This window comes from Budorcas taxicolor, chromosome 6 (genome assembly GCF_023091745.1).
Source record: "Budorcas taxicolor isolate Tak-1 chromosome 6, Takin1.1, whole genome shotgun sequence".
Classification (NCBI taxonomy): Eukaryota; Metazoa; Chordata; class Mammalia; order Artiodactyla; family Bovidae; genus Budorcas; species Budorcas taxicolor.
Window position 1 is genome coordinate 88670609 of NC_068915.1, and position 14607 is coordinate 88685215.

Sequence of the window (14607 nt, forward strand, 5' to 3'; positions counted from 1 at the left end):
CTATTAATAATTACATAAAGATAATTAAATTTACTATAATAGGTATATTGATGAGATGTGCTTGAATAAAAATGTTGAATAAACATGAAGATGGAGATAGACATTGTGAAAACTGTAAGGACATCAGGTCATTTTCAGATCCTTTAAACCTGAGAGTGAGAGCTATGCAAAGGCGTGGGTGGTGTGCAGCTTTCAATAAGTAAGGCAGGTTTGCAAGCTGGCCTTCTAGAACTCAGTGAGTGCTTGTTCTTTTTTTTTTTTTTTTTTGCCACTCATTTCTTATTCAGACTCCTCAGCAACCTTGTGAAGCAGAAACCAAACGCAGCAGAGATGCAGTTCCAATCAATTATTGTGAATTTTGCTCACCTGGTGGAGATATGCTGCCAAGCAGAGAAAAGTGAAACGTGTTTCCAAGAAGAGGTATCCCTGTTTCCTTGTTTATTCTCTTAGCATTCTTAGAGGTTATTAAGTTTAAAAAAAATTCTCTGTTCTAGTCATGAATGGATTGGGAGAAAATCACAGTCTCAGTGGACTGGTGTAACTAAGTATTTTGGTTGAAGATACACTAATATTTATGTTCATTTGCAGAAACTAGGTGTGTTAGACACGAAAAGAGATAAACAGAAAGTCATTGATCTCAGATGAACTGAGATGTTTCGGAGTGGGGGTGGGGGGAAGAAGGATGAGCAAGACTCTGGTCACTGTAGAGAAAAGGTGTCCGTGGAAATACAGAGAAATTTTAAACGAATAACAGTTTAAAAGCCTGTCTGGGCAAGCTGTAGCTTTGTTTTAGAAATTTCTGGGGGCACAATCAGAAAGAGTCACTAAAGGTAGTTTGGGGCTTAACTAGGAAACCAGGTGAAAAGGATTGTATTTTCTCAGTGGTAGGTCATTAGGATAGGGGGTTGAAGAATAGAGAAACTATGATCAGAAAAAAGTGTCTCTGCATATCCACTAAACTGACTACCAGGTGATTGTTTTGTGTTATCAATCTAATTATATACAGTTAACAAGCAAATGACTTTTCATAAGATGGTAAAGTTGTGTGACTTAAATTTCTAAGAATATCATGGAGATCCTACTATCACTCTGAGGCACAGAAAATTCATGTAAATTCATGGACCGGACCTGGAATGGCCATTCTCCTGCAGATATGACGTGAGAAACAGAAATTTGGTTATAGTAGGTTATAGTATCTGAGTAGAAGAATCCAAGTATATGGTTAAAAATATATATATAATAAAGGAGCCTTTACAGTCAGAACAGGTTGGGGCTAGTTAAGGCTGGGGTTTAGCAATGGCCTAGGGAAACATTTTCACAGGTAACAATTTTCACAAATGCCTTAATTACCTTCAGTGGCTCTTTTCTGGGCTTCCTTCACAGCTCAGTTGGTAAAGAATCCAGCTGGCTCTTTTCTACTTTTTCAACTAAACTGTACATGTGCTTATGTTAAAAGTCACATATCTATAGTCTAAGCCAAAGAATTGGTACTTTTGAATTGTGGTGGGAGAAGACTCTTGAGAGTCCCTTGGTCTGCCATGAGATCAAACCAGTCAATCCTAAAGGAAATCAATCCTGAATATTCATTGGAAGGACTGATTTTGAAGCTGAAGCTACTTTATTTTGGCCACGTTATGCAAAGAGCTGACTCACTGGAAAAGACCTTGATGCTGGGAAAGATTGAAGGCAAAAGGAGAAGAGGGAGGCAGAGGATGAGATGGTTAGATAGCATTACTGATTCAATGGACATGAATTCACTCAAACTCCGGGAGATAGTGAAGGGCAGGGAAGCCTGGTGTGCTGTAGGCCATGGCATCGCAAAGAGTCAGACAGCACTTAGTGACTGAATAATAGCCATAATCTGTGGCTCAGCTGGTAAAAAATCCACATCCAATGTGGAAGACCTGGGTTTGATTCCTGAGTTGGGAAGATCCCCTGGAGAAGGGAAAGGCTACCCACTCCAGTATTCTGGCCTGGAGAATTCCATGAACTGTATAGTCCATGGGGTGGCAAAGAGTTGAACACCACTTAGAGCCTTTCACTTTCACTTTCATAGCCTTGACAAAAAGGTAGTCAAACTACCGCCCTCTGGCTAACTTAGCTTCACTCCCTGTTTATGTAAATAAGGTTGGGTGGGCACACAGCCCTGCCCATTTATTTACATGTTGTCTGCGGCTTCTTAAAACAGCAGAATTGAATAGTTGTAAAATTGAGTAGTTGTGACAGAGACTGAATGAACTACAGAGTTCCAAATATCTGGCTGTTCACAATAAGAACTTTGCTGACTGCCAGACTAGCTGATACACAAAATGAAAACAGTCACGAATGTTCATTTTTTCATTTTAAAGCCCTTTTACTTTCTGTATTTGGAAAACACATTGCTACCTGAGTAACAACAGTAATAATAATAACAACTATTGTAGTTTTATTATATATCTTATATATTATATATATTTTAGTTAATAATATTGTAATATCTTTGTATGGGGAAGAAGGTGGTCAAAAAGTACAAACTAGCAATCAGTTATGAGGGAAACAAATGCCAGGGATATGATTTACAACATGATAAATATAATTAACACTTGTTCTTGTTGTTCAGTTGCTGAGTCGTGTCTGACTCTTTGCAACCCCACGGCCTGCAGCACGCCAGGCTTCTGTTGTCCTTCACTATCTCCCGGAATTTGCTCAAATTCATGTCCATTGAGTCAGTTATGCTATGTAACCATTTCATCCTCTGTGACACTCTTCTATTTATGCCTTCAGTCTTTTCCAGCTTCAGTGTCTTTTCCAATGAGTCAGCTCATAAACCCTTTTTCAGAAAGGCCTGTACTTAAGAATTCCCTAGAGAATTTTCTTGACATGTTCTTGCTTTTGAACAGGAATACTTCTTGCTGGAACTACGTCACCAATAACACGATAGGAAGATTTCTGTGTGCTTTGTCCAACACTTTTTGTCGAACAGCAACCTTCAACTTAATGGTTGAAAAGCCCAAATTTCCTCCCTTCCCCCTCTGCTTTAGGATTCCTCCACATATTAAGGAAGCAAATAGGAGCTATCTGAAGAATATATCATATTAACTATCATTTGCTAGATTAACTTCTTCGATAAAAAATGGTTATTATCTGTAATTATACATCATCTATAATGTTTCATGAATTTTATCTCCTTATGATTATTCTGAGGCAGTGATTCTGGAATATTTGTGTGCATCAGAGTTGCTTGGAGGGCAACTTCTCTCTTGTTAAAAGAAAATCAGTGTTTTTTACTCACAGGATTTCTGCTCAATAGATCAATAGATCTGGGGTGGGGTCTGGCAAGTTCCCAGGAGCTGCTGATGCTATGGTTTGGAGAACACTTGAGGAACCACTTTAGGGTGAAAGTAGATAATCATAAATTAGTCCCCCGTCCCCTCCCAATATTTTCATATATCTAACTCCTAGTGAGAAGTTGGAACCAAGGACAGTAACAAAAATAATGAAGCAATTGAAAAGTAACCTATTTATGAAAAGACGTGAAAGAATTTGGGGACATTAAATAAAAAAGGTAAGACTGGAATATTAAAAAATAACATTATGTTATATGAATAGGCTTAGCAAAAAATACAGGACTATATAATCGAAAATATAGAATATAGGAATATAATATCTTGGAATCTTATCAGCAAGAATTTGTGTGACTCTGTGTGTCTCTGTTTGTGGAAGAGGCCTAGGTTTGACTGTAGTGCAAAGGAATAATTCCTAGTGACTCTGGGAGTCTCCAAAGTCCCCCAAGTAAAGTCTGTGTGTGCTTGGTTGTGTCCAACTCTTTGTCACCCCATGGACTGTAGCCCACCAGGCTTCTCCATCCATAGAATTTTCCAGGGAAGAATATTGGAGTGGGTTGCTGTGCCCCTCTCCAGTGGATCTTCCCAACCCGGGGATGGAATGCGAATCTCCTGAGTCTCCTCCATGAGCAGGTGGATTCTTCACCACTGTGCCACTTGTGAAGCCTTAGAGGTGATGAGGCTTACCCAATTAGCAGTCTGTAGATTTTCCAGTTAGACTAACTGCTGCAGGGACCTACAGGCATTTTCTTTGTTTGAATAGTAAATTATGTGAACCTGTTCTGCCTGCTAAAAGATAAAGTGGGCAGGCTTGAAGATTGCCTTTCTAGCTATGACTGGTGGGAGGATAAAACATTTTTAGACAAGATGGAAGACATTCTGAGAAGTAAACCAGAATGCAGGAAAATTCTAGGGAGAAAAAAGTGAGCCGAAGTTAATGTTGGAATGTCAATAAGAATAAGAATGAAACGAAAAGAAGGAATAAAATAAGAAACTCAGCCATACAAGGTGAATTGAATCTTCCAAAGAAAAGGAATCTCATGTTTCATGAGGTAATAATGTGAATTGCAGACATCAGCAGTTTTAAGAAGAAAAATACTCAGGTCAGAGGGGAATGATAATTATAGCCTGAGATAATTATCTGTCAGCCAACAGAATATAACATAGAAAAACGTTAACAAGAAGTAGCAGAAATTTGGGCAGGTTGAAATCATAGTTTGAAAAATAATATATGAAATTTAATAATAAGAAAAGCAGTGCTCTGCTTTTAGTTGTGACTCAACACAAGTTCATGTGAAAAGACTTGCTGTTTTAAGTAGCCTCTGCTTATAGTTTGATGGGTCTACTATTAAAGCTACTGCAATCCTGGGATGCATTTCTGGAGAAAAAGCAAGGATCAGAGTAAGCAATGTGATATCTCGATCATTTGGATAAAGTCATTCTGAGATACTGCATTTAGTTTCTTTTATAAGTAATACATGAACATGAGTAAAGCAAGAGTTCAGACAGAAAAGCAGGGTACATTTCCCATTCCCAAAAGATATGCAATTTAAATCTTCCCTATTAGTACTCCTAGCGATTAGTGTTATTACTTTAGTAACTTCTTAAAATATTGCTATCACTTAAAGAATATAGTGTGTTTACACTGACTTCAACAATACCACTCGTAGACTTTTAACATATTTTTAGGTAAAGTGTTTTTCTTTTATTGATTATATTCTTCCTTGGTTCTTACACTTCAGTCAGCATCTAGTGATTTTCCACAACATAATTAACATCTAAATTTCCTTAATTTCTTTGCCAGCTTTCCTTTTTAAAGCTATGCCATTATTTCCACACACCCTAGGTTTGTTTATCCTGCTTTGTTAATATAAGGTGTATGTGTGCTAAGTTGCTTCAGTTGTGTCTGACTCTTTGTAACTCCATGGACTGTAGCCCGCCTGGCTCCTCTATCCATGGAAATTCTCCAAGCAAGAATACTGGAGTGGGTGGCCATGCCCTTCTGCAAAGTGCATGGAGTGTACAGTTTGTCAATAGTTGATGCTAACAACTGGAAACCAATAAATAGTATATTCAATAGTGCGTTTAACTTTAATGTTATTTACAGCCATACAATGAATGGATTAGTTCAACAACTTATCCGGTATTGCTTAAAAAATACCAATATTAAATGAAGTCTTTTTTCTTATTGTCAAATGCAGAAAATATGCCACATTTGTTTAGTTTTACATATTTGGGCTATGATTTCCTAATACATCCTTCTTTCTTGAGAGGTTCTAATTACCTTTCTTTTTCCATATTGAGAAACAAAACATCTGCTTTCATCATACCGCTAAGTTGTATCAGGTCTTAATCATACAGTTTTTGTAATAGCATATTTTATCATCTTAAAACTATATTTGAAAAGTCCTCTGACTTACTCTTTCAGTTTGGACCTAGTTATTTCTAGAATTGACTATCCATGGAAAGTTTCTTCCTAGTGTGAAGTGAAGTGAAGTGAAAGTCACTCAGTTGTCTGACTCTTTGCAATCCCATGAACTAGCCCAAAGAATTCTCCAGGCCAGAATACTGGAGTGGGTAGCCTTTCCCTTCTCCAGGGGATCTTCCCAACCCAGGGATTGAACCCAGGTCTCCTGCGTTGCAGGCGGATTCTTTAGCCACAAGGGGAAGCCAAGAATACTGGAGTGAGTAGCCTATCCCTTCTCAAGGGGATCTTCCTGACCCAGGAATCCAACCAGGGTCTCCTTCATTGCAGGCAGATTCTTTACCAACTGAGCTATCAGGGAAGCCCCTCTTCCTAGTACAACTTTGGGTAAAACGGACTATTTCTAAAATTCCATTTTATGTTTTTTCTTGAATTCTATTAAATTTTTCTGGGCTAAATTCTTAAGCATGTAATGTATTTATGTATTTTTTCAGCATGGGCACCCAGGAGAAAAACTTTTGGTGTCCTTTTATGTTTAAATTATTATTTTATCCATATATTTACACAGTTTTGTTTTTTAGCTGTATGTTAGCTTGAATTCTTTAGTTGTTAATAATATGGTCAAATTCTGGATAACTTAAGTAAAAAATAGTATATTGAAAAGATAGTAGTGATTTCAGAAATCTTAAGGAAGCTTTAGAAAATGGACTGAGCAGCAGGTAAGAACAGAAGTAGCTCAGAAATCAGTGACTTTCTGGTCTTTTACTGCTGGAATATCTCTACATGTTGCTATTCTGAGCTCCTATCTCTGCATTTTGAGATGTTGATTAATATCATATCAATGACTTTATTTTTCAGAAGTTCATCAACAGCTCTTACATTGATGGTGGGTTTTTCAATAGGCTTTATTCTTTCTGGTATATTGCTATTATTATTGAATTGGGACTTCAAAAGAGATGAAAGGATGTTGGCAAATTGCGATATCCTAGCATGTAGAGTCTTGAAAAGTATGTCACAGGATGTGGAGAAATAGACAAGCAATATTTATTCCAAAGTTCAGACGGATGATAGGTTAGTAGCCTCCTATGTGGACAACATATGGACTTGGGAGAAAATATTTGCAAACAATGCTACTGACAAGGGATTAATTTTCAAAATACACAAACAGTTCATACAGCTTCATATCAAAAGATCAAATAACCCAGTCAAAAAGTGAGCAGAAGACCCAAACAGATATTTCTCCAAAGAAGACATACAAATGGCTAGCTGGAAAAGATGCTCAATATTGCTAATTATCAGAGAAATGTAAATCAAAGCTACAGTGAGGTATCATCTCACACCATTCAGAAAGGCCCTCATTAAAAAGTCTACAAATAAGAAGTGCTGGAGAGAAAACAAAGGAACCCTCCCTCACTATTGGTAGAAATGTAAATTGGTGCAGCCACTAAGAAAATAGTATGGCGTTTCCTTTAAAAATACTAAAAGGAGACCTACCATGACCCCACAATCCCACTCCTGGGCATATATCCAGAAAAGATGAAAACTCTAATTTTTCAAAGATACATGCACCGCAGTTCATAGCAGCACTATTTACAATAGCCAGGAATGGAAGCAATATAAATATACCCACTAACAGATGAATGGATAAAGGAGATGTGATATATATATACACACACACACACAATGGAATGTTACTAAGTCAAGAAAAGAGTGAAGTAATGCCATTTGCAGCAACATGGATGGGCCTAGAAATCATCATACAAGGTGAAGTAAGGCAGATGGAGAAAGACAGATAGCATTCTATATCACTTCTATGTGGAATCTAAAAAAATGATATAATTGAATGTATTTCCTAAAGAGAAATAGACTCACAGACATAGAAAACAAACAATGATTGCCAAAGGGGATAGCAGGGGGTGGAAGGAGATAAACTAGAAGTTCCAGATTAATATATACATACTACTGTGTATAAAATAAACAAGGACCTACTGTATGGCACTGAGAAATATATTCAGTGTATTGTAATAACTTATAATGGAAAAGAATCTGAAAAAGACTAAATAAGAGAACTTCCCTGGTGGTCAGTGACTAAGACTCTGTGCTCCCAAAGCAGGGGGCCTGGATTTGATCCCTGGTCAGGGAACTAGATTCCACATGCTACAACTGAGAACCTGCATGCTGCAATGAAGATTAAAGATCTGTGTGCTCCAACTAAGACCTGGCAAGCCAAATAAATACATCAATATTTTTAAAAGATACATATGTATGTATACACACACACAGACACACATATGGGCTTCCCAGGTGGCTCAGTGGTAAAGAATATTCCTGGCAAAGCAGGAGCCACAGGTGACTCAAGTTCCATCCTTGGGTCAGGAAGATCCCCTGGAGAAGAAAATGGCAACCCACTCCAGTATTCTTGCCTGGAGAATTCCATGGACAGAGGAGCCTGCTGGGGTGCAGTCTATGGGGTTTCCAACAGTTGGACACAACTCAGTGACTGAGTACATATGTACTATGGGATTACCCTAGAGCTGTTTTAAAATGCAATGTGAAGCTGATGTTGATTGTTCATTTTCACTCTGCAGCAAAAGAGTGCAATACTTTAGTGAGAAGGAAGCAAACTTTTATTTAGCCAAATCTGGGGTCTTGAACATGGGTGTCATTGCAGTGAATTAAGTCCTTAAACTAAGGGACTAGACCTACGAGCAATTCTATTCTAAGAACTTGAGTCGTGGGCATATTAGGATATATCTCAGGCATGCAACAGGGAACTCAAAGATTTTCTATTTGGGGGTCAGAGCTGTTTAGCTGTGTTCTCTTTCTCACAGATGTGCTTATTTGCTTCATTTATTTATTTATTTTTTAGGGGTCCAAACTGATTGAGAAGTGCCAGCTTCTTTTGGGAGGCTAAATGATTCCAGGAAATGTCACCGTAGGATCTTTGTTGAGAACTGCATTTTGTTTCTCATGAATAATGAAGTGCATGTTTAATACTCAGAATAAAAATCAATAGTGTCAGTTTTCATCTTCTCACAATGCTACTCAGGAACACTAACCAATCTAGACTAAATCTCTAGTTTCTTACTCAGCAGAGAAATCTACTTATTGCAACTCTTCTGCAACCTCTTTTCTCCTCATAAACTTTCTACTTCTCAGAAGCAGCAATGGAAATATGAACTCAAGGGCAGGGCGGTGGGGTGGGGGGATATGTGGCTTTCAAAGGTCTCAGGTGGATATAATAGGATGCCACATGCCACATCAAGCTGGGACCTGGCTGCTGGGTTTCTGGAATGAAAAAGATCCAAAGTGACACTTCGGGTTTCTATCCATACCACTACTGAAAATAATTATTGACGAGCTGAATGAAATGGGTTTTGTAAGAAAGTTACTTTCGTAACAGTATTCTCGTTCATCTTTACCCTGGATATGTGATGCGGACATTGTCACCAAGGAATCCCAATATGTTCGTATTAACTTGAACTTCCAGTGATGATGTGTATCAGCAGTTTTTTTCCCCCAGAACTCCTGGGAGAAAGACATAAAGAACTTATCCTTTGGACTTAGTTTTCCAGATGCTTTTTTTGTGTGTAAGGAAGTAAAAAAAAAAAAAAAAAAAGCAGTGATATTTTAGTGCTTACTAAATGAACAGTTTTGATTAGAGAAAATATTAAATGCTCTTTTCAGTGCTCTATACTTTATTTCAATTTTTCCTCACTCCAGTAATTTCAATGTGTTCATATATATATTAGCAAATTAAATCCAAAAAACATTGAAGTATCTATTATGTTCAATAAACTGTGCTAGGTATTGCAGGGAATGATATGAATATGATACGACCGGGTCACTAATGAATTTAAACAAGATATAATCACATGAGGAATTGTAATAATGGGCAGATTTCACATTTCCAGTGTCTTAGGAGCAGAACTAACTGATAAGGTACAACCCAGGGGTTTGAGATCACACATTATCCCAGAGACAAGGAAAGTCCATGGAAGAAGGGACCCTGGCCAGTGACTAGAAAATGTACGTGGTGGGTTTTAAGACAAGAGCAAAGTAGTAAGACTCAGTGAAAGCCTTGGTTACAATGCTGCGTGGGAACACATTGTAGCCTAGTTACAACAGGGAAAAGTGTTAGTAGAGCAGTCATGTCCAACTCTTTGTGACCCCATAGACTGTAGCCTGCCAGGCTCCTCCATCCATGGAATTCTCCAGGCAGAATACTGGGGTACCCATTCCTTTCTCCAAGGGTTCTTCCTGACCCAGGGATTGAACCCAGGTCTTCCACATTGCAGGTAGATTCTTTACTGTCTGAGGCACCAGGGAAGCCTAGTTATAACAATAGCTAGTATTTATCATACACTTCTTACATGCAAAGTGTCAGCCTTTAAATGTAATATTCCTGTAACTTCTACAACTGTATAATGAAGTGGGTACTATTATTTCTTTATTACAAATGAAGACAGACAGACTGCCATTTGAAGGTGTGTAGTTTAGGGTAAAGCCCCAGGCTTCAGCAATACGTGAATTGTGAAATTCCAGAAGTTCAAGTTGGTTTAAAAAAAGGCAGAGGAACAAGAGATAAATTGCCAACATCTTCTGGATCATCGAAAAAGCAAGGGAGTTCCAGAAAAACATCTATTTCTGCTTCATTGACTATGCCAAAGCCTTTGACTGTGTGGATCACAATCAACTGTGGAAAATTCTGAAAGAGATGGGAATACCAGACCACCTGACCTGCCTCTTGAGAAACCTGTATGCAGGTCAGGAAGCAACAGTTAGAACTGGACATGGAACAAAAGACTGGCTCCAAATAGGAAAAGGAGTACATCAGGCTGTATGTTGTCACCCTGCTTATTTAACTTCTATGCAGAGCACATCATGAGAAACGCTGGGCTGGGAGAAACGCTGGGCTGGAAGAAGCACAGGCTGGAATCAAGATTGCTGGGAGAAATATCAATCACCTCAGATATGCAGATGACACCACCTTTATGGCAGAACGTGAAGAAGAACTAGAGCCCTCTTGATGAAAGTGAAAGAGGAGAGTGAAAAAGTTGGCTTAAAGCTCAACATTCAGAAAACGAAGATCATGGCATCTGGTCCCATCACTTCATGGCAAATAGATGGGGAAACAGTGGCAACAGTGGGTGACTTTATTTTTGGGGGGCTCCAAAATCACTGCAGATGGTGATTGCAGCCATAAAATTAAAAGACGCTTACTCCTTGGAAGGAAAGTTATAACCAACCTAGATAGCATATTCAAAAGCAGAGACATCACTTTGCCAACAAAGGTCCGTCTAGTCAAGACTATGATTTTTCCAGCGGTCATGTATGGATGTGAGAGTTGGACTATAAAGAAAGCTGAGTGCCGAAGAATTAATGCTTTTGAACTGTGGTGTTGGAGAAGACTCTTTAGAGTCCTTTGGACTGCAAGGAGATCCGACCAGTCCATCCTAAAGGAGATCAGTCCTGGGTGTTCATTGGAAGGACTGATTCTGAAGCTGAAACTCCAATACTTTGGCCACCTCATGTGAAGAGCTGACTCATTTGAAAAGACCCTGATGCTGGGAAAGATTGAGGGCAGGAGGAGAAGGGGACAACAGAGGATGAGATGGTTGGATGGCATCACTGATTCAATGGACGTGGGTTTTGCTGAACTCCGGGAGTTGGTGATGGACAGGGAGGCCTGGCATGCTGCAGTTCATGGGGTCACAAAGAGTTGGACACGACTGAGTGACTGAACTGAACTGATATACTCTTGTGGTTAATAGTGTGGATTCTGGAGCCATAGAACCAAGGATTCTAGAGCCTTGGTCTTCTACTAAAGAGTTTAGCAAACCTCCTAACCTCTCCATGACTTACTTTCCTCATCTTTACAGTTGGACTTAAAAGTTAATATCCTCTTGGAAGTGTAATGAACGTTAAATGAGTTGAACTAGGGAAGGCATTTAAAATAGTGCTTGACAAATGCTAAGTGAGGTTAGTTTGAACAATATGAAATTGTTGCCTTTGTAGGCCAAATATGGACAGCTTCAAATGTCTCAGTCTAACAGGTTAGCTGTTATTTAGAAGACAAATGGATGCTGTTGAAGGGTTTTGCCCTCTTGAATTGCATCCTATTCCTTTCTTTCCTTTCATATGTAGATATCTCAGTATAATAGATACATCTACCATCTTTTCCACTTCATCAACTGCCTTGCAAATGTACTTGTTTCTCCTTCAGTGCTTGAAGCCATGTGGAACAACCCTAAACAAAATTCCATAGTAACACTGCCTAACTGTATATTTCATACTGCCAAGAGATAATAAAATATACCATCATATTAGAGAATAACCGTTTGAAAAGTTTCTATATATTTTTAGCTACTAGATCAGATTTGTGAAAAAGGGAGCATACTTACGGGGGTTTTATAAAACTATTTTAGACAATTTATTCACTCATTCTTTTATTCATTCATTAATGTATTCAGTTCTTTGATTGATTGAGCACATCCTGTACAAAGGGCACAATATTAAATACAGCAAACTATACAAAGATGAATGTGACAGGACCTCTACCATTAAGAAGTTTAACGTTATCTAGAACTGAATTTGAAGTAATATGTAACTTGTAGTGAAATATTTGGACCATTTAATACAAAGATGAATAGTTCTGTTACAAAAGCTTATATTGTTGTATGACAGAAAGATGGCTCTGAAATGAACAGATTTTTTCTCAGAAATTATATCAATTATCTATTGTTATATAACAACTTATCCTAAAATGTAGCAGGATATTACCATAAACATTTTGTATCTCATACATTTTCTGAGGATCGGGAATCCAGGAGTGGTGTAGCTGGTTTTTTCTTTTTGTTTTGGCTCAAGTCTCTCATGAGGTTGCAGGCAAGCTCTTAGACAGGGCTGCAGTCATCTGAAAGCTTGACTGTGGTGAGTTGATGGCCCGCTCACACGGCTGTGGGCTGTGGAGGGGACGCCTTGATTTCCCCAGGGTTACTCTGGATGTGGCAGTTGGCACCCCCAAAGCAAGCAATCCAAGAGAAGAAGCAAGGAGGACACTGCGGTGAATTTATGACCTAGTCTCCCCAAGCAACAGCCTGGCACTTCTGTTCTCCTCTGTTACTTAAAAGTGAGTCACTAAGTCCAGCCCACTGGCAAGGTGAGGAGGATTAGACTCCATCTCTTGAAAGGTGGAGTATCAAAGCCTTCAGAGACATATTCAAAACTACCACTGCACTGATGTTAATGTCTCACTTGAAGAGTTTATTTGCCTTTTTTTGCATCTAGTAGAACTCTGTGATTGCAGGTACTTGCTACTTTTTCATTGGTAACTTTTTAATCATACATTTTCTATTTCCTGGTATAAAAAGTAATACATGTTCATTATAAATTATTTAATAAGATAAACAAATATGAAAAATATGAATCACCCATACCTTATTCTACAAACCAGATATAACCACATTTAACATGCTTTTGGTTTGTGGTATATATACTACATACATACATGTATATATACAGGAATAGGATATATTCATCTAAAAACATCTATATTATAGATAGTACACTTTTGGATATTTGTATCTATATTCTTATCTTAACATAAGGAGAATTTACTCTTATAATTAAAATTTATTAGAAAACAATTCTAAGAGCTGCATTACATTCTATGGGTGACTGTTTTTCCTTCTTTAATATTTTTTTCTATTTTTGAATATTAGGCTATTTACTTCCTTTTATCACAATAAATAATAGTCATCTTTACATAGTGTCTTTGTACATCTGATTATTGTCGTATAAGATCCTACAAGTAAAATTATAGGGTGGACTTACTGCTAAATTTGCTCTCGAGAAAAGTTATATTCATTTGTATCTCTTTTGTTGTTTAGTTGCTAAGTCATGTCTGACTCTTTTTATGACCCCCATGGACTGTAGCCCACCAGGGTCCTCTGTGCATGGAATTTCCCAGGCAAGAATACTGGAGTGGGTTGCCATTTCCTTCTCCAGGGGATCTTCCCAACCCAAGGATCAAACCCAGGTCTCCTGCATTAGCAGGCAGATTTTTTGCCACTGAGCCACGAGGGAAGGCCAGTAGTCTAAGTACTGAGTACAGTACATCTCACTGTAATTTGTTGAGTATTTAATATTATCAATTTTTCACCTTTTTAATAGACCAATTTCACTTTCTTACTTTGCATTTTGTTGACATACCAGTTATTTTATTGCCTCTCTGTTATAAATTCACTCTTTGTTGTTGGCTCTGTGAAACTGGACGTGGAAACCATTATTTATTTTCAGGCGAGGCTTTATTGGGGCCCCAGCTGCAGCAGGAGAGAGCATTGAAATACGCTTCCTTTGCAGCCTACGTGATATCATGCTTCGCCAGTAGATGGCGCTAGAGAAGCACTGCAGGAGGAAGCAGGTCTTTCCTGATTCGTAGGGGCTGGCATGCCAGGTTCCCGGGAAGCTGACTTTCTTCCTCCGGGGCTCCTCCCAGAATAGTTTCTTCAGCGCTAGTTGCCTGTGGGGTGCAGCTTTCTTTAGCATTTGCTCCCGCAACCCCTTTTGTAGCTCTTGATTTGGTTTGTGGTGCCACAGCCTGGAGCCCCTAACAGTCCTGTGCTCTAACTCAGATCATTACTCTCCACACCCTCTCACCTTGGTGCTCGCTCCCAGAGACTGCTCTGTGGGGCTGACTATCTAGTAAGCCACTTGCCCCATCTCTGTCCCATGCAGCCTCAAAGATGCCGCAGCCCACGGCATACATAGACTTGTATTAGGTTCCTGCAGAGATGGTTCCTGCAGAGATGGTTCCCGCAGCTCACAGTCCCAGCAGCACTGGCAGCAGCGCCCCAG

General features: G+C 38.8%; 1 protein-coding gene across 1 annotated transcript in view; it reads left to right on the plus strand.

Moving 5' to 3' along the window:
- The window catches only part of LOC128049545 (alpha-fetoprotein-like), a 48096-nt gene extending 39434 nt beyond the window's left edge, over nt 1-8662 (plus strand). Inside the window, exons 13-14 of the mRNA XM_052641778.1 lie at nt 288-420; nt 8618-8662. Coding sequence (XP_052497738.1) covers nt 288-420; nt 8618-8662 — 178 coding nt within the window. The remainder of the gene's footprint in view (nt 1-287; nt 421-8617) is intronic.
- The last annotated feature ends 5945 nt before the right edge of the window (nt 8663-14607 follow it).